This window comes from Colletotrichum spaethianum, assembly GCF_022836535.1.
Source record: "Colletotrichum spaethianum MAFF 239500 DNA, contig02, whole genome shotgun sequence".
In the NCBI taxonomy this organism is placed as follows: Eukaryota; Fungi; Ascomycota; class Sordariomycetes; order Glomerellales; family Glomerellaceae; genus Colletotrichum; species Colletotrichum spaethianum.
Window position 1 is genome coordinate 922823 of NW_026054772.1, and position 19461 is coordinate 942283.

Here is a 19461-nt window from a genome sequence, read left to right on the forward strand (position 1 = left end):
GTCTCGCTTGGTACGTAGTATCAAAAACACAGGTTGGAGCACATTCTTATTGCAGTTTCTTCAAAAGTTGCCCTTGGCTGGACTTGTCCAATAGGGATCAGGCGCACTATACAGGGTATATTCAAACACCAGCAAATGGCGATAGGATAAGAACATGTAATACGCACAACCTTGGCGATGAGCTCGAAGCAGTGGCTAAGAAGGTCAAGGTCATTAATCATTGTAATCATTGGTACTTTCCCATCTACGCAGCCATCGGCTTGGAAATAACTGACCTGAGTGAGGTATCGCATAACGGGATCCCCAAGAGGCCCACTTCCGGCTTATGCGACGTCTCCATGAGCCGCACTGGGGCTTTTCTATCGGACTAGAACCAGATGAGGCGAATAACGGAATTGAAATCGCTGGTATAGTTGCGGGTAGCGGTTGGAGCACCGAGACCTTGGTTTGAGGGGTCCAGCAGACTCGGGCAAGCCTCATACCCCGGTATCGATTTCTTCGTTAAACTCACTGCTCATCCCGCCCCCTTCAATCAACAGTCACAAAATCAGAGGACCGTTAGTGGCCCATTCGATAGGCAACGTAAGAGACGGCGTCCGCCTTGGACGCAGAATCAAGGCGGGAAGCCATCACTCGGTCCACGAAGCGGGCGAATAGCGAAGCTGACGCATGGGCGACCGGGGTGAGTGGTGAGGAATGGAGGGGGGAGGGGACTCGAGCAGAACGCCACAAACAGACCATGAGTGTCTCTGCGATGCACTGGATCGCCTGCTGCGTGACAGTTATCCAGATCAGGCACCTGGCCAGATGCAGTGCACATACAATTGCCATTCGTCCAAGGTCTCGGCCCTATTGCGGTATTCCACCGTCAACCTAGCGTGGTATAAGGACCTATGTGCGGAGGCCGGCGTCGACGGCAAACTCTCACTACTGGAGCCAAACGAACCCTGCAACCAGAAAGTCCTCCCCAGACTCAAGCGACTCCTGGTCTCGGAACCCAAGGTCAGTGGCTTTGCGAGGCGAGTTTCCCCCCATCACCACTGCCAGGCCCTAAGCAGTTGGGATCTGGGTCAGCTGGCATAACAGCGAGCAGCTCCTTGGAACCTCACTCGCCGACCCTTCGACCTCCGCCGAGATCGGGATTATCTGTTTCTCGACACTGCGGATTTCCGGACTTACATGTCGCTTTGTCACCAACATACGACGCACCCAGGCACTCGGAGCCTCCAGCATCGGGGCACTGGAGCAAAGCTAGCGGAGAGGGGGCAAAGTTGCCTACCGGACTTTGACGCCCAGGTGGCAACAATGCGAGCCCGGAATATGCATATGAGCTATCTTGTTTGTACCCGTCGCCAGTCTAACTGACTCAAGAGACGATCTTGGCTTACCAAGTTGCCATTGCTAGTTTTTTTTTGTTTTCTTTTTCTGATACTCTCAGTATCCAAAGCCCCCTTCCCCCCCTTAGTGCCGTCTATGGCGATATTATGCGGTCGATGTACCTCACAGAGACATTGCACAAAACATCACAATGCTACCCTGACCGGTTACTTATCAAGCGTAATGTATTTCTCAGAGTGACGTAGGTCAAAGGTTCGTCATGAGTTGGTCTACTTGAAGATCCTTTGAAAGGGTGCGGTTGGTTCCGACTTGGAGTACCTTTGCTCTTGACCACCTGTCACTGCAGAATCTCGGTCCGAAAGCACGATTTCCGTGGGATCTTTTGGCCGAAGAAGACGCTTCTGTAGGAAAGACATTGTTGGGCTAGCACTGCCTCGCCTTGGGCCAACTTTTTCCAAAGCGCACTCTCAGCTAGGCAGTGTGATGCCTCGACATCAAACCCCGAAATTCGAAACGGCAAGTCTTTTTCAATGAATTAGAAACCTTGATCCTCCCCCGCCCCTCCCCTGTATAATCATCTGCTTTAATCGAAGGTGCAGAAAAATGGAAAAGGAGGATTTTCGAAAGCGGGGAAGGTATGTTGGCCGAAGAAGAGGGGGAAGTGCCTGGTTTTAGTAGCAAAACCTCGAGTCATATTGATAAAAGGGACAACAGTCCCATCATCCGTAATATAAATAATGTCTATGCGAGAGAGAATAATTGCTGCCTATGACCCAGCGATATTGGTGGAATTTCTGAGTGAGGCTATTGGCATTGGTAATTACTTGGAGATTGAGCGAGAGCCTGGACCGGATTCCGCATCCTACATCCAGCGCTCCAACACCAAGCGTTGGCAACCAACCAGAATTATTGGTTCTGGCTAGCAAACAAGTGGATACTTAATCAAAAATGGATTTCAAAGCTGTTGGCAGGCGTAGGATGCGATTATAGCCTAGCACCGACTCGGTCGCGTTGAGAGGCCAAGACGTGCCTCGCGAGCTGCTGATTCTACTAACACGGGCCGCCGCACCTGGAAAGCCCCGCAGGGAGCTGTAGACCCTTTTGTACTACCTGGCATCTCTAAAGAAAGGATAGTATAGTTTGTATGGGTTTACTCGCAAATAAGAAAAAGGGAAAAAACATTTGTCGCACAAGCTAAACGCGCGCAATGGGGGTGCGGGAAATGCTTTAAGCTGCCCAAAGGAACCAATGAGCGTCGAGGTGTGGCAGAGCATGTTGGAGGAACGTCCGTTTATACCTTCAGACTTTCTTCCCTCCTTCGAGGTTCAAGGTTTAGACCAGAGTCTGGACCCTTTGGTAGACGTAACCGGTGGGATGGAATAACAAAGGTTGGAAGAGGGGTAGAGACGAAATAATAAGCGTGACCCCAAAGTCGGGATCTTGCTTCGCATCGTGGGTGGTGGTGTATCTTTGATGCCAGAGTAAGCGCTTTTCGGATCACCCGCGCTATAGCTTACACATAACAAGTCTGTTGCATCCACTTTGATACATGCCAATCTCAGGTCGGGCCTTATGGATCCGTCGCAAACTTAATGTGATCATTGACTCTTGAGGAATGACTGATGGCGTCGTACGGGCTAATGTTTCAGAACGATGCGGTCCCTTGGCGCATCTGTGTATTGTCGACCATGAAACCTCTAGGAGCCTGATCGATGACTGCGTTATAAGTGCGGTAACGGCCATACCATAGTAAAAAAATACCTTAGGTTGAAATTAAGTAGAGTTTCTTGTATTATTAAGGCTTAAATTAGGTAATATATTATTGTTATCTCTATAGAGGTTATTATTTTTACTGCTTTCCTTTTTTTTTAGGCTAAATAAGCTTTATTTTTTTTTACTTTTATTTATATTATTATTTTTTATTAGATTACTATAAATAATTACTATAATTACTTATACCTTTATAATAAATAACTAGTAAAATAAAAAAAGGCTTTTTATTAATATAAAGGGCTTTATTATTATTTAACTAATTACTTTAATTTTTATTACTAATAAATAAAAAAACTTATTATATTAGTTAAAAAAAAAGCTAATAAAGAAATAATAGCTTAATAAAGAGGTTACTTAAAATATTATTAAAGTCTATAATAAAAATAATAATAAAAAATATAATAAAGTTAATAATAAATCTTTAAGTAGTATATTACTTTTTTTTAAAGATTTATTTAGTTAATAAATACTAATATATTTTTATACTATTTAGACTTTAAAGCTTATTTATTATTTTATAAAAAAGTTTTTTAATTTATATTATAATAAAAACCTTAATATTAATAAGGTTATTATAAGAAAGCTAGTCTTTAAAGATCTTATAATATAAATTAATATTAAAGGTTAGTTTATTAGTTTTATAACTAATAAGTAGATAAAAAATAAGTATAATAGTAAAAAAAAGAGGTTTTTTATTTAGATGTTTATTACTTATAAGTTAAGTAATATGTTTAATAAAGATAATAAAAAGGTTTTTTATAGTAATAAGGTAAAAGAAAACTTTTTAATTATTTACTTAAAGTATAAGTAGGTTTTTAAAAAAGGGTTAAGACTATTAGATCTATATAAAGAGATATAAGGTATAAATACTAAAAAAAGTAGTATTATATTATTAGTTAATAAGGTTATATATAGCTAAAAGATTAATTTTAAGGTAAATAAGAATAAGGAAAATAATAAAAATAATAATAATAACTTAAAGGATATATAAAAAAGTTAATCTTTTTATATATTATTATAGTTATTTATATTATTTCTTAGTACTTTTATATTTTTATAAAACTAATAATTTAATAAATAATTTTAATAATAATATATTTTTATTAGTAATAATAAGTTACTAAAAAAAAGATTTACTATTATTAAGGTTAATGCTTATATTAATAAATTAATATAAGAGCTTAAGAATAAATATTTTAGTAGTAAAAAAGAGGTATTAAAGTTAAAGCTATAAAAGAAAAAAAAAGAAAAAAGGTAATTATTATAAAAAAAAGCTAAAGTTAATAAGGTAATAGAAGACCTTATAAGGTTTAAAAAAGATTTTAATTATAATATTTATTTAGTTATTTTAAATTAATTAATAAAAAAAAAAAAGAAACTAATAGTTTTAAAAGTAAAGTATTAGAATTTATTACTAAGTAATAAGTTAAAGAAAACATATTATATAAAGGTTTATAGGTAAAAAGTTAAGTATTAGTAATAAAATTTTTCTATTTATAGTAATCTTTTATAGTAATTTTTAGTATTAGCCTATTTATAGAAATATCTCTTAAGTAATATTCTTATTTCCTTTTATAATATCTTTTTTAATTATTAGACTATAGTTCTTTTTCTAAAGCCTTATTAAACTATAGTTCTTTTCTTAAAGCTTTTTATAGTATTACTTAAGTATAAGCTTTTATATAGTAGTTAAGCTAGTTTTTTTTTTTCTTTATTTAAACTAAAACTAAAACTAGATAGCTTTTATTTAAGAGACTAAAAGGACTTTAGAAGAGGTTAATAATAGTATTAGTTTTTACTTATTAGCTTTATAGTAAAAAGAATAAACTTAATATAGTTTATATCTTTTTTTATAATAGTAATTCTTTTAGTATAAATAGTAATTAATTAGATAACTAGAAAGATATAAGTTAATTATTATAGTAATTAAGTAAGTATTTACTACTAGCCTTCTAGTATCTTTTCTTTAGAGAAGTAGCTATAACCTTTTTAGGCGTTTTTTTAGTAGTCTTTTTAGCTAAGGGTTTCTTTACTAAGGCTTTAATAATAAAGGACTTTTTAGCGCTATTTTTTTTTATAAAAGGCTTTTTAGTACTTTTTTTTAAAGGGTACTTATAAAAAGCTTAGGCTACTAGTATTATAGTAGGTCTAAATAATTAGTAATTTTTAAGAAAAATAAAAAAAAAAAAATAACTTATAGAAGTTATTATTATTATTATTATTATTATTAAAAAAGAAAAAATAAAGTTAAAAAAAAAGAAAAAAAAATAGGTAAAAGAATATAAGTAAAGTAAATATAATTAATAGTTAAGAAAAGTATAAAAAATAAAGTGATTTATAGTTATTCTATTTATTATTTTTAACTTATTTTTATTTTATTTTTTTTAATTTTTTTTATTTTTTTTAATAATAATAATAATAACTTTAAAAAAAAATTAATTTAAAGGTAAAAAACTAATTATTTTATTTATTCTAAAAGTATTTTAATTTTTACTTAGTTTTCTATTTACTATTAAGGATATCTTTCTCTTAGCCTTTATAAGGTCTATTTATATTTATTTATTTATAGTAATTAATTATAATAACTTAACTAATATTTCTCTAGGCTATTTACTAAGCTTTAGTGCTAGTATAAAGCAAAAAGCTAATAATAGCTACTTTAAGAATACGTATACTAAAAAAGCTTATAAGTATATTAAGGAAATAATAAAGGAAATAAAAGAGCTTAAGAAGACTAAAAAGTCCTTTATTACCTAGAAAAATTATAAACTAGCTACTTTTAAGAAGTTTTAGTTATATATTAATAGTATAGCTTTAGTTAAGGCTAATATAAAAGCTAAGGTAATTAATAATATTACTACTATAATATAAATAATTTTCTTTTTATTTATTTTATATTTATTTTTAACCTTAAAAATAAGTAAGTAAAAGGTAATTATTTAAGAATTATTATTATATAACTTAGTCTTTATTAGGCCTCTTTTAGGAACTAAGCCTTTATTTAGGTTAATAATAATAATTAAGTTATTTAGAATAATAATAATAATAATAACTAAAAAGAGATTTTTTTTTTAGCTTAGAAAAGTAAATAGAAGAAAAGTTAATTAATCTTAAAGATTATTATAACTTTAAGGTTAGTTCTTTTTTTATTAAAAGTATTAATATCTAATAAGAGATATAAGTACTTATTACTAAATATAAAAAAGTAAATAATTACTATAAAAAATTATTATAAATTACTAATAAAACTAGGATCTTATTTACTAAAAGTACTATTATATAACTAACTACTAGTATATAGCTTTTAATTAGCTTTTTACTAAGGTTTATTACTTAAAGGTTTAACTTTCTATTTACTTTAAAGTTATTTTTAAAGTAAGCTTTCTTTAGTCTAGTTAAAGTCTATTAGCTACTATAAATATCTTTATAAAAAAGGAATTTTTTTTTTAGTTAGTCTTAATTAAGTATTAAAAGGTTTTTACTTTTAGAGACTATAAACTTTTAAAAATTATTTCTTATTTTTATTAAAAAAAGAAGTAAATAAAATTAAAATTTTATAACTAGTAGACTTTATTAATTAATTATTTTTTAAGTAATTTGCTTTTTAATATTACTTTACTATAAGTTAATAAAATAAAAGTTTTCTTTATACTATTTAATATTATTACTTAACTTAGGACTTTAAGCTAACTATTAAGTAATTAATTAAAGAAGTAAGCTAATTACTATAACTAATTACTATAAATTATTAATATAAAAATAAGTTTAAGGCTTTTTTACTTTATTTTCTTAAAAGGAGATTTTTTCTAGTCTTATAAAGATATAAAATAAAGTTACTTTTAACTTAAAGGTAACTATAAGATTTAGTTATTTAATAATAAAGGCTTTTAAGTCTTTATAAGAGGTTTTATTGTTTTATTTTTAGCTTTAGTTATTTATTAAGATATACTTAACTTCTTAAAAAAAGGTTTTTAGTATAGCTTATAAGGCTATATAAGCTTATAACTTTAATTTTATTAAAAAGATAATAAAAGATATTTAAAAGGAAAAGGTATAAATTATAATAATTAGTTATAATAATTCTTATTTTTTTTATATTTATTATTATTCTTATATTATTTTAATTATTTTTTTATAAATTTATCTTATACTTTAACCTAAATATTACTTATTAGCTTTTTTATTAACTTTATTTATATTAAGTTAATTTTTTATATTACTATTATACTTTTTATTCTTAGTATAGTAAAATAAAAAGTTATATAGGCTTATTACTATATAAATAATTTATATTTATATATTTAAGCTATACTTTAAGGCTAAAAAAGTAATTATTTTTTATTTTTATTTTAAATAACTAAATATTTATTTAATAATTATTTAAAAATAATTATACTAAAGATTATATAACTTTTAAGCTATTTTTAGTAGTTTATTTATATCCTTAAAATTTTATAAATAATAATAAGTTTTTAAATAAAAAATAATAATATTATTTTAAGTACTAAACTTTATATTTTTTAAGAAATATTAGCTTTTAAAGACTTTAAACTTTTTAATATTTATAAAATTAATTAAATTAGTATTATAAATTAATTTTTTAGCTTTAATAAATATAAATAAAAAGCTATTATTAAAATAAATAGTAGTAAAGATATTTTAAAAAACTATTTTTTTTTAATTATATTACTTCTTTTAAGTAGTAATAAGAATATATATATTAATAAGTATATTATTAACTATTTTAATATAACTAGTAAAATATTTATTTAGTTTTTTATTACTTTTAATTTTTTTTAAGACTTTAGCTTTTTTATAAAAAATAATATATACTTTATAAAGCTTTATAAAGTATAATAAAACTTTATTTTAAACTAAAAATATAATTAATTAATTAATATAAAAAAAGTAAATAATAGCTTATTAATTAAAATTATTATTATAAAATAAAATAAATAAATAAATAAGTATTTTTTATTTAATAAAAAGGTTTTAAAACAACTATAAAAGTATATTATTTATAAGTTATTTTAATAATACTTAAAATTATTATTTATTAAAATAAAAGAAATATAAAAAATAATAGTTTAAATTAAAAAAAAGCTTTTAATATATTTAATATATAATTATAGTATTATTATTATTAATAACTTTTTTTTTATTTTTATTTTTATTAGCTTAATATTTTATTATAATAATATTAAATATAGTTATTATAATAAAATAATTAAATTTTATAATAAATTATTTATAATAATTAATTATAATAATAAATAATAAAAAAGTAGTTTTTAAAGTATAATAATAACTATAATAATATTAATATAAGTTTTAAATATAATAAGAATTTATATAAAAAAATAAAAAATAACTAATAATTTATATTATATAAAGTCTTTTTTTATTAAAGTATATAGTAAATATGTAATAACGTAAAGTTCTATAATCTAGAACTATAATCATAATGTACCCTCTTGTTTTAGGCCTAGTGCAACATAATTTGAGTTCAAAGGGTACTTGTGGCTAGTGTTATTGCACATTTGAAATTCTTATTGCACATTTCAGTTCTTACCGCAGTCATTGATCACGCCCTAGGTAGAGAAACAACTAAGAAGTATAAGTGGTTACATGACATGTTTAGAATGGAGTGCGTCGGCTTGAGATGGGTTTGAAGGTATGCTGATAGTATTGTTGTTGAAAAGACTTGATTGCGAAGATTCGATGTTGGTACCATCCGGTATGGTCTTCATCGGGACTGGCGGACCTCACCAATGTTTATTGTTCCATCTTAGTCACTCTACGACTGGAGTCGACTCGAGTGCTTCTGCCCACCTAGTACCGCGTGAATGCAACCTTGAGTGACGATTGTTGTCACCACCGTTGGTAGTGTTGTCGGAAGTGCTGATCATACGAATAACATGTCTAGTCAAGCCCGGAATCTTGTAATATTTCCCCTTGAGCCTCATCAACCAAGTATCAACGACGAATTTGTTGCACAATAGCTACAAAGTACTTGTCAATGGTGGCATATCCTCGTTTAGCAATGACAATCAACCGAGGAAGTCTCTCACCAATCACATAAGCAACACAGAAGCAAGACACAAAACGACATTGAGGTTGGTTAGAGAGGTGGAAGGGTTCTTTTCGTATCAAAATAGCCTACGCACAAGCGGGACTCGACAGTCCCTCTAAGAGCAAAGAACAAGAAAAACTTTTGGTGGTATTCGTTCCCAAAGATCCGCCGCCCCTTTGACCCCGCGCTCCCGTGCCTAAGAAGTCGTCAAAGACGCCATGTGTTGAGTGTTTTGATGGGTTTTCTATTCCGCCATTAAGCCCCAACACACACGTCCACGCCTGATTTTTTCGTTATGATAATTGGAGAAGAAAATGGTACATTTCGTGTTATGCCCACTTGGAAAAGTCAACCGACTCGACAAGGGAGTCAATGCCGTTTCCTGGTGAAACCTCCGTGTCGTTAGTCGTGGTAGACAGCATTGAGCTCCGATGGCTAGTCTGCTCGCTTGTGCTGGTGAAGAAGGTGGCAACCGAAGACCGACGCAGGCTGCTGAAGCTGTCGCGCACGTTGGCCGAAGGCTTGGACGCATCCGCGCTCTGGACGGCAGAGAGGCTGTTGCCAACAACTGCGCCTCCCAGGGATGTCGGAGGCGGCGAGGGCGTAGAGGCACTGTTCATATGGCCCAGATGAGGATGTGACGACTGGTGCGTGCTGGGCGCGTTCTTAGGGCCATATTTCTCGCGCAGCCGCTTGATCTCCCTGAGCCTGTTGCGCCAGGAACTGACATGCTCGCCGCCTTCTCGGTTCGCCCAAACCAGGCAAAAGACGGAAGCATTGAGTGCCAGCAATCGAATGAATCCTGGGAGCGCCCTCAGACTGACCATCTTAGTTTCGGATGCTGGGGAGATCTCCGGGAAGCCGGGCTTGCTCATAACTTGTACTTTGTAAAAAGGCGGATGCTTCCCTTCACTCGGCGGGTTCTCCCTGATGGTGAGGAAAGATGCTCTCGCCTCTGGGGTGATGACAATGTTGACGTAGTTGAACTCGCTTGGGAAAGTATCGAATCTGAAGGGCATGCCGGAGTCGTTGAAGATGATGTTGACAAAGTCGTTGCCAATGTGGCGTTTCTTCAGGATGCATTGAGGGTCCCGTTCTAGATTGGTAGGCATCTGAGTGATGACATGGAAAACCATCTCTGTTACCTTGTCACGCCAGCAAAAGGTGTACTCGCCGTCGGTGTCATATTCTCTGTCCAATCCCTGGGTATTGAATTTCGAGCCCTTGAGCCTCGTCAACGTGCCCAATCCGTTAAGAAAAGCCACGTAGTCGCTGCTGCCCGAGACATTGGAAAGGATCTCCGTCTCTTGCGTTTGGCCTTCACCAATGTACACTACTCCAACCTTGTGACCATCCACAGTTGAGTTACGATCAAAGACCCTGATGGCTCTCTGGATCGCGTCGTCGTCGGGAAGGGGAATAGGTCGAGCAGTGTCCTGAGTTTGAGGAGTTGAGGTCATCAACTGAACCATTAAGTGACTGGGCAAGATATTGTTGTTGGTCAATTGCCCATCTCTCGAGACATCAGAGATGTACTGGGCTTGGTGGGCTGGGCGTGGACGGAAATTCTCGTGCACAATGTACGAAGATGTTCCCGAGGCTTGTCGCTTAGTGATTTGAGACCACCCAGTCGTGGTTGATTGCTCAATCGTTACGATGCTGTTGCCCATCAACCATCTTCGCTTCAAAATCTCGCCGAACCGCTCTCTAGTAAAGAGAAGATCTTCTGAAGATTCATCCGCATCAGCGTAGGCAACTCTTTGCATGAAATCGAGCGTGACCAAAGCTTGCTCTTCAGGGTTTTGTCCGCCGTCCACGTCGCTGAGCAAATTCTTGGCAATCCACCCGACGTGATTAGCACGATCTGGTAGCTTCAAGGCCAGGAACCAAAACGTAATGACATGGTACGCCAGTGCATAGACATATTGAGGCAGATCGTCTGCAGCGTTCGGATGCAGAAGATCTGGGGTGGAACCAGTCGGCGTTGATGCTTCGCTGTGAAGGCTGCCTCGCTGGGTTTGTTTTTTGTCTCGCACGTACTGAAGGTAGCGAACACAAATCCCAAACACAATCCGGTACTCCTCTTCTCGAAAATTGACATACAGATTCTGCATTCTGCTCAGGCAAGCAAGGAACTCCAGAATGTGCATAGCCACATGGGGCTGCGTGATGATCTGTGCCATCTTCTGCAGCATTTGCACCAACATTTTGCTCGTAGACAGAGGCAGTTCGTGGCAGCAGATTGATAGGGCATGGATACAATACTTGGCGCACCGTTCCCAAGTGGAAATACCCTTGACGAAAGCCTGTACGATTTCGTCCTCTTGATCCTTGAGGAAGAATTCGTGATAGCTCAGGATCATAGTCAGACTATGGAAGAGACAGATAGCCACATCGGCACGCCGCAAACCTGTAGAGGTCGGCGGCTCCTGGAAGTTGTTTGTCCGTATCTGTTCGCATGTGACTCGGCGGAGCTCTTGTATCTGCGGCACTGCGCCGCGGAATATCGCATGGTTTGTAAGTTGCGAAGGCAAATGGACCAAAACCATACTGTAGATCTCCCATTCACAGCCATGCTCGATGATGTGAACAATGGTATCGAGCCAAGCATCCATGTTCAAAACGACTTGCCTCGCTTCCACGGGGGATGGCTCGCCTTCCTCAGTGATATCCGAGACCAGCTCTTCAACATGTGACGCCAGGATGGGGCTTGCGATGGCTGTTGGAAACTCGGGCAGGGCCTCCGGATCTGGTAGGACCCATAGTTGTTTGTACGGATAGGTTGATTTCGCCCCGCTGGCAGAACGGACTGGAAACACTCTGTCCTGGGTTCCAGCGCTGCTGAAGGAAATGCCTCGCGTAGTCCGTGAGACGGCACCTTGTTCTGCTCTTGTGGTCCGCACCGGTTGCGATGCGTCTTCGGCCTGCTTCCGTGCCCTGGAAGAGGCTGTATGTAGGAGGGTGGCCGCAAGGCCTTCGGATTCTGTGTCGTTGATCAGGAAAACTCGGTTTGCCCAGTCAGCTCGAAGCCGGAAGAGTAGTTTCATCGCCGTCAACCGAGCATCAGTCTTGCAATGGTTTGTTTTGGCAATGTTAACGAGCGTGTCGTATAGTTTGATTGACTTGGCTCCGTCAAGGTTCATGCATCGCATGAACAACTTGACATAGCCTCTTGTTACGACTCCCGAGGCTGTATGACTCCTTTGAGAAGCTCCTTCGCCGCCGACGGGAGTCGTAGGCCGAGACGCAGACGATGCAATGGGAGACAACAGACGGTCGTTCACGACAATTGTCCTCAGTGTGTCGGTAATGTAATTGAAGAGCTCCAAGTCTGAGGAAACAGCGACGGAGACCATAAAGGCGACGACCGATTCGAGTACGAGGAGATTCGTCTCATCAGCAATGTTGTTGAGGAGGTCCTTGATAAGGTTTGGAACACAATCGTCGTCACCAAGCCCCTCTCCGATAAGATCCATCATGTCGTAAGATTCGGTCACCGCCTGAAGAGACAGAAGGCGGGTTTCGGAACTCCGGCTTCGATTGGCGTAAAACTCTTTCAACACTAAGGACAGGTTCTCCTCCCACTGCAGGTCCGAAGGTGAACAGCATCGGAATTCTTGGAAGTAGGTAAGAACCACGCGTGCTGCCGAGTCCGGAAGTCGACTGTGTATGTCAATGAAGAAATTGATGATAATCTGCCGCGGAACAAACTCGCCCGATTTGTGGCTAGCCAGCTCCTCCAGTCGCATAATCAGCTTCAACAACTCGACCCCGATGGCTCCGTCCGGGCGGTCAGGCTCATTTGCCAGGGCAATCATTTCGCTCCCGATGACGATGCCTGGTGGCGCCTTCTTGGAGCATTCCGCGGCGATGGATAGTAGTGTTGACCAGTCCTCCTCGACGATCAGGCTGTGAATTTTGCCGTCGCTGTCCCGGAAGAGAGAATTGATCAGCTTGAGCACAGCACAGTGAACTCGGCCAGAATCTGTGCTGTGCACTGCTGCAACCAGCCCATCGAGGAGTAGTGCAAATGGAACAGGCGGATAGCCTTTCTCCGTGCTTTTGGTCAACAGCTTCTCCAACACAGCCAGCACGCCCCGAATATCCCTGGTGTCCTTTCCTTTGCTGCTACCATCTGCTGGGAGATGCCGCAACAAATCCACCAAGACTCTCACTGCCGCGGGACCGCTGTGGGATTTCAGCAGAATGGAGATGGTGTGCCACGCGGTCTTGGACAGGCTCGGCACAAGACAGAATATCGATCCCAGAACCAAGACACAGTCCTTGAAGCTTGCGGCCGGCAAGGCGCCGAAAGTGACAATGGCGTCGATGACATTGATCGAAGCCCGCAAGTCGTCTTCGATAGTTGTGGTCAGACAAATAGCGACCAGAGTCTCCATCAGGCCTGACATGGCAGTCTCATCAGCTACGTTTGAACTGAACTTGATGACCTCTCCGATGAAGGTAAAAAGCTGATGTAGGTTCTTCTCCTCTTCAGCGGCAGAGACTCTTGCTTTGCCGGCGTTCTTCTTGGCATCGCGGCTGACTTGCTTTCGTGCTGCCTTGACAGCTTGGTATGCCTCGCGGAGCCATCTTTGTAGCACCCCAATTACTTGATAGTCGAATCCGGATAAATCACGCCCGTGATTGGTGAGATCCACTACGGTGGCCAGTTGCAGGTGGAAGTCTTCGGAATTCGCAGGGGCCGTCAGCGTCAGGAAGTACTCTTGGCGCTCGAGATCTGTAGACGACTTGTGCTTGACGCATTCCGAAAGGAGCTCCCAGCCAGCAGTTCGCTCCGGCTCCGATTTCGTCGCATCGATCATAGCCTTTGCAGCGTACCAAATCTCCAGCACTGGGTTCATGGGGTATTCCGCAACGGCATATCGGAGCGAGTTCGCAGCCGCGATGCGATCGGCGACGTTGCCATTCCCGTTCTTGAGCAGCTCGAATGACTCCATGTGGTTCGGCGATAAGCCGGCTAGGTTCGTACGAGTGGCATTTACGTGGTCGGCTAACGGGGATAGAATCGAGGAGGCAGACTTGAGGCTCGGTGGAGGGGACTTCGTCAACTTGGCCCCGGTCAGACCCTTGAAGACGCTCGCCAGGCCACTGGGGCGGGTCGAGTCTGGCGATGACGGCGCATCGCCTGGCGAAGGCGACATGTGCTCGTCGGGGTGACGGTGCTCCTGCTGATAGCCTTTGGACGGGACTATGCGACGGAGCATGTTAGCAGAGTTGCAACACAGCAATCTTCATACCGACTTGGAGTGTTGGCAAGATCGGAAGTGGGTTGATGCCGTCATGCGTATCACAAATGATAACGATAGACGCTTTGAGGGCCCACAACTTGCGGCAGGTCGATGGCAGAGGCAATATGAGAACAGATTGAAGAAAAGAGGCATTTGCGGATGACAACTTACGGGCAAAGGTGTTATCAAATCAGCCAGGGAAGTCGCCGCGGGCAGTTGGGGAGGGACGACGGTCTGGAATCCCCCATTCAAGGCGACGAGACGAGCTGCAGGCCAGATGGTCCCGAAGCGAAAGCGGGAGTGGGAGGGGGTGGGCGAGCAGACGAGCAGACGAGCAGCAAGCAAGGTCCCCGGCGCAAATGGAACCAGCAGGCCTAGCGAGACGGCGGCAGCGAACGGTTACCGACAGAGGCTGGAAGGATGGAAGGCCGGTGATGTCGCGTGTGGTGATGGACAATCCGTAGGGTCGTCTGGTCGGGCAAATGCTTGTGTGGGTTGTGCCAAGTGGTCGGGGCTGCTAATGCACTATCACGACATCACATCGCATCGTGGGCTTTCGTTGGAGGTTTAGGCTGGTGGTGCAACTAGCAGGAAAAGTGACCAGGTGGAAAACTTGACGGAATGCTGATCCCATCAGTTGGCGCAGCTAGGGGGGCGACCATGGGGTGGAGGTAGCAAGTTTTTAGGGGGGTCGGAAAATGCGGGAAGTACCTGCAGCAGGAACCAACAGTTCGTGGAAGCTCTTGTTCTGCCCCCCGATGCAATGCCAAATGTGCGTACCAGTGTTTCCCCCCGTTGCAGGTCACCGAGACCCCACTTGGGATGGCCAGCTGATCTTGCTTAGGTAGGTTGTTCCGCACCAATGTTATTCCGCTTCAGAGGACCGGGACCTGTGCAGTTCCAGTCACTCCAGGTGGTGACGGGAGTCCGAGACTGTGGCGTCATCCAACTCTTGGATACGGGTACAATACTTGTGTGGTTTCGGTAAAAGAATCCACAGTGGTCGGCGCCGGCCCGGACTCAGCATCGTGGGACGGCTGATATACAAACTACGTAGAGTTGGACGAGGTTGAACTGAGGCGGGTTACACAAACACAACCTATGCACTCTGTTTCAAATCATGTAGGCTTCAGGTTGACGTATGCCAGGCACAGCAACTCCCATCCAATTTGCTTCCTGATGCTAAGGGATTGGCAGATGAAAGGAGCCGGCCAGAGTGGCAGGGGCGGGCGGGAGGGAGCAGTCCCGTGTCTCTCACCTGTTTTCGTTGCAATGTTGCTATTCACCATGTCTTCTTGGGTGTAAGACATTATCTTCGGCAGCTTTGACCGTGGCTTCATCTCCCCTTTCACCGGCTTTACCAATTGGCTGCACTTCATTCCCAGCTCAGTCCACCAACCATCGATTGACTCCCCGCAGTTTTTCCGACTGCAACACCTCACCGGGACAGGCGCTTGTCAGTGTCTTGTCGGTCACCAGCCAATAAACGGCAACAGCCCCACAGCATCTTCCATGTCTTTTCCATCAGCTAAGGTACAAGGCAGCCTCGTCCCCCACAGCAACACATCCCATCCCAAAAAGTTCAGCGCAGAAAAAGAGTCCAAGAACAGACGCTTTTCACCGCCTCTCTTCGACACCACCATCTACACGACGCTGCGAACTCTGTCAAGATGGCCTCCCAAATGGGCACCATCGCCCAGCTGCTGGATGCAACTTTAGATCCTGGCACTCACAAGAAAGGTACACCAACCATCCCGCTCGCTGCCTTCTACCCCGCCAACTTTGTTTGTATGCTAATAAACAAACGTGCAAAACAGCCGAGCAAGCCCTCAAGACCGAGCAAGGCAAGCCGCAATACTCCCTCCACTTGCTCAACATCGTCGCCTCAGAACCTCTTCCTCTCAAGACTCGTCTAGCCGCCGCCCTGGCCTTCAAGAACTTCATCCGCTCCAACTGGGTCGATGCCGACGGCAACTACAAGCTCCCCGGCGATGAGGTGCAAACAATCAAGTCTCAGCTTATTGGCTTGATGATTTCTTGCCCACCCACCATTCAAACCCAACTCGGCGATGCTATCAGCATCATCGCCGACTCAGACTTCTGGGAGCGTTGGCAAACACTGACCCAGGAGCTCGTCGAACGTTTCTCCCCTGTCGACCCCAAGGTTAACATTGGTGTCCTCGAAGTCGCCCACTCCATTTTCGTCCGATGGCGTCCTCTGTTCAGAACCGACGACCTCTATACCGAGATCAACCATGTCATCAGCACTTTCGCGCAGCCCTTCGTGCAACTGCTGGTGCAGACCGACGAGCAGATTACTAAGAACACTCAGAACAAGGATGCCCTCAAGAGCTGGTTCGAGGCCCTGAGCCTGATGATCAAGATTTTCTACGATCTCTCCTCCCACGACATGCCTCCGATCTTCGAGGAACACCTGGCTTCCATTTCCGAGCTTCTCCACAAGTACCTCACGTACACGAACCCGATCCTCGAGACCGATGACGACAGCGAAGTCAGTGTTATCGACACCGTCAAGGCGGATATCTGTGAGGCTCTGGAGCTCTACACGCTCAAGTACGACGAGGACTTTGGAAAGTACACCGAACCCTTCATCACCAACGCCTGGAATCTTCTCTCCAGCACCGGGGCCGAGACCAAGTACGACTTGCTGGTCAGCAAGGCTCTGCACTTCTTGACTGCTGTCGCTGGCACGTCGCAACACTCGGGTGTCTTCGCCGATGAGAACGTTCTGGGTCAAGTAGTCGAGAAGGTTATTCTGCCTAACGTTGCTCTGCGCGAATCCGACTTGGAGCTGTTCGAGGATGAGCCTATTGAGTACATCCGTCGGGATTTGGAGGGCTCGGACACTGATTCCAGACGCCGGTCTGCCACTGATTTCTTGAGGAGACTTCAGGAGAAGTACGAGCAGCTGGTCACTGGCGTTGTCTACAAGTACATCAACCACTACTTGGAGCAGGGCAAGTCTGATTGGAAGGCAAAAGACACAGCTGTATACCTGTTCATCTCGATTGCTGCCAAGGGCTCGGTTACGGCTGCTCAGGGTGTCAAGACAGTCAACTCGTTGGTCAACGTTGTTGACTTTTTTGAGCAGCACATTGCAGCGGACCTGATGGCCAGCGGAGGCGTCGAGCCCATCTCAAAGGTCGACGCCATCAAGTACCTGCACACGTTCCGCAGTCAATTGACAAAGGAGCAATGGAAGTTGGCGTTCCCCCCTCTGATCCAGAACCTGGCTTCTGACAACTATGTTGTCTACTCGTATGCTGCCATTGCGGTTGAGCGTCTGCTCTTTCTGACGGATGATTCCGGCAAGGCCATGTTCCCCCGCGAGGACATTCAGCCCTTCGCCAAGGACCTGCTTGACCACCTGTTCAAGTTGATCGAGAAGGAGAGGACGCCTGCCAAGTTGCAAGAGAACGAGTTTCTGATGCGATGTGTCATGAGAATTCTCATTGTCCTCAAGGATGGAGCTGCACCTCTCGTCGACGGTGTCCTGAATCACTTGGTTGCTATCACCAACATGATCAAGCAGAACCCCAGCAACCCGCGCTTCTACTACTACCACTTCGAGGCTCTCGGTGCACTCGTCAGATATTGTTCCTCAACGCATGCGTCTCTGTTCAATCAGCGTCTCTGGGAGCCGTTCAACCAGATTCTGGTTGAGGACGTTACTGGTACGTCACATTCGTTCACTTCGAGTGTTTAACGAAACACCGCTGACATTTTCACAGAGTTTTTACAGTACATCTTCCAGATCCTCGCGCAGCTCTTGGAGTCAAGCCCTGCAGATGCCATCTCGGACAACTACAAGGCTTTCCTGTCTCCTCTTCTCGAGCCGGCGCTCTGGGACACCAAGGGCAACGTCCCGGCCTGTACCCGACTTCTATCATCAATCATACCAGCGACTGCAGCCTACATTGTTTCCGACAACAAGCTCGAGCAGATTCTGGGTATCTTCCAGAGACTTCTCGCCCTCAAGAAGTACCAGCTGTACGCTTTCGACGTCTTGGAGGCTATTGTGAAGTCTCTCGAGCCGTAAGTCATCGCTTCACTGTAATATCGTTTCACTGTGCTAACCGGATCTAGCGGTGTTGTCGACCAGTACTTTGGTACTATCCTCAGCTTGATCTTCGCCAAGCTGCAGGGCAACCCTCCCGACTCACTGAAGCTCCGCTTCGCTCGGTTCTTCCATCTCGTCTCGGCCCGCGTCGAGGTTGGTTATGGAGCCGACTACTTCATGAAGCACTCTGAGAAGATCCAAGAGGGCATCTTTGCCAAGGTGTACCCGCCGTTTGTCCTGGCCGAGACAGAGAAGCTGGCACGCCCTGTTGACCGTAAGCTTGCAGTGGTCAGTCTTACCAAGACTCTCTGCGAGTCGCAGGCTTTCGCACAGAAATTCGCCAAGGGCTGGGCCAACACATGCAAGATCCTTCTCGCTCTGCTGGTGAACCCGCCTGTGGTGTCGGCTGGTCTTGGTGACGAGCTCATCGCCGAGGCTGACGTTGACGACATTGGCTTTGGTCTGTCTTACACGGCGCTTAACACCTGCAAACCGATTGCGCGCGACGATTACCCGGAGGTCACCGCGGTGGCTCCCTGGGTTAGCGCGTACATCAGCTCCGCCAACCAGCGCCACAACGGTGCCATCGTCAACTTTGTCAACACGCGTCTGACGCCCGAGCAGCAGCAAGCACTGCAGCAGTACTTGCAATAGGAGACGCTACCGAGCGGTGGAATGGGTTTGCCAGACGACCGCGCATTCTCCACGGCCTATGGTGGATGGAAGAGGTTGCAGTAGGAACCACGTTGTGGGGGTTGTGAATGAGACAAAAGGCGCAGGACAGCGTCGTCAGATGGGTACTGGGAGGAATAGGAAAGGGTCTCCCAGCAGGAACGAATTGAGTTCAGGCGTCTGCGGTGGAGGGAATATCATGAGCAACTCGATCACGACCTCTGGACAGAGGGTATGAATCGGCCCAGAAGCTACAGCTTGCCGATCAGGTC

General features: G+C 41.9%; 2 protein-coding genes across 2 annotated transcripts; one reads left to right on the forward strand and one right to left on the reverse strand.

Moving 5' to 3' along the window:
• Window positions 1-9513: 9513 nt before the first annotated feature.
• Window positions 9514-14412, reverse strand: ColSpa_01143 (tubulin alpha chain; the record flags this gene model as incomplete). Its single annotated transcript, XM_049267355.1, has 1 exon — window positions 9514-14412. One exon carries the CDS (start codon window positions 14410-14412, stop codon window positions 9514-9516), a length of 4899 nt encoding a protein of 1632 aa, XP_049123312.1.
• A 1694-nt stretch (window positions 14413-16106) lies between these two features.
• On the forward strand, window positions 16107-19171 carry ColSpa_01144 (importin alpha re-exporter; the record flags this gene model as incomplete). Its single annotated transcript, XM_049267356.1, has 4 exons — window positions 16107-16224; window positions 16254-18131; window positions 18189-18492; window positions 18544-19171. The coding sequence occupies 4 exons, from the start codon at window positions 16107-16109 to the stop codon at window positions 19169-19171; spliced, it is 2928 nt and encodes a 975-aa protein (XP_049123313.1).
• Window positions 19172-19461: the final 290 nt, after the last annotated feature.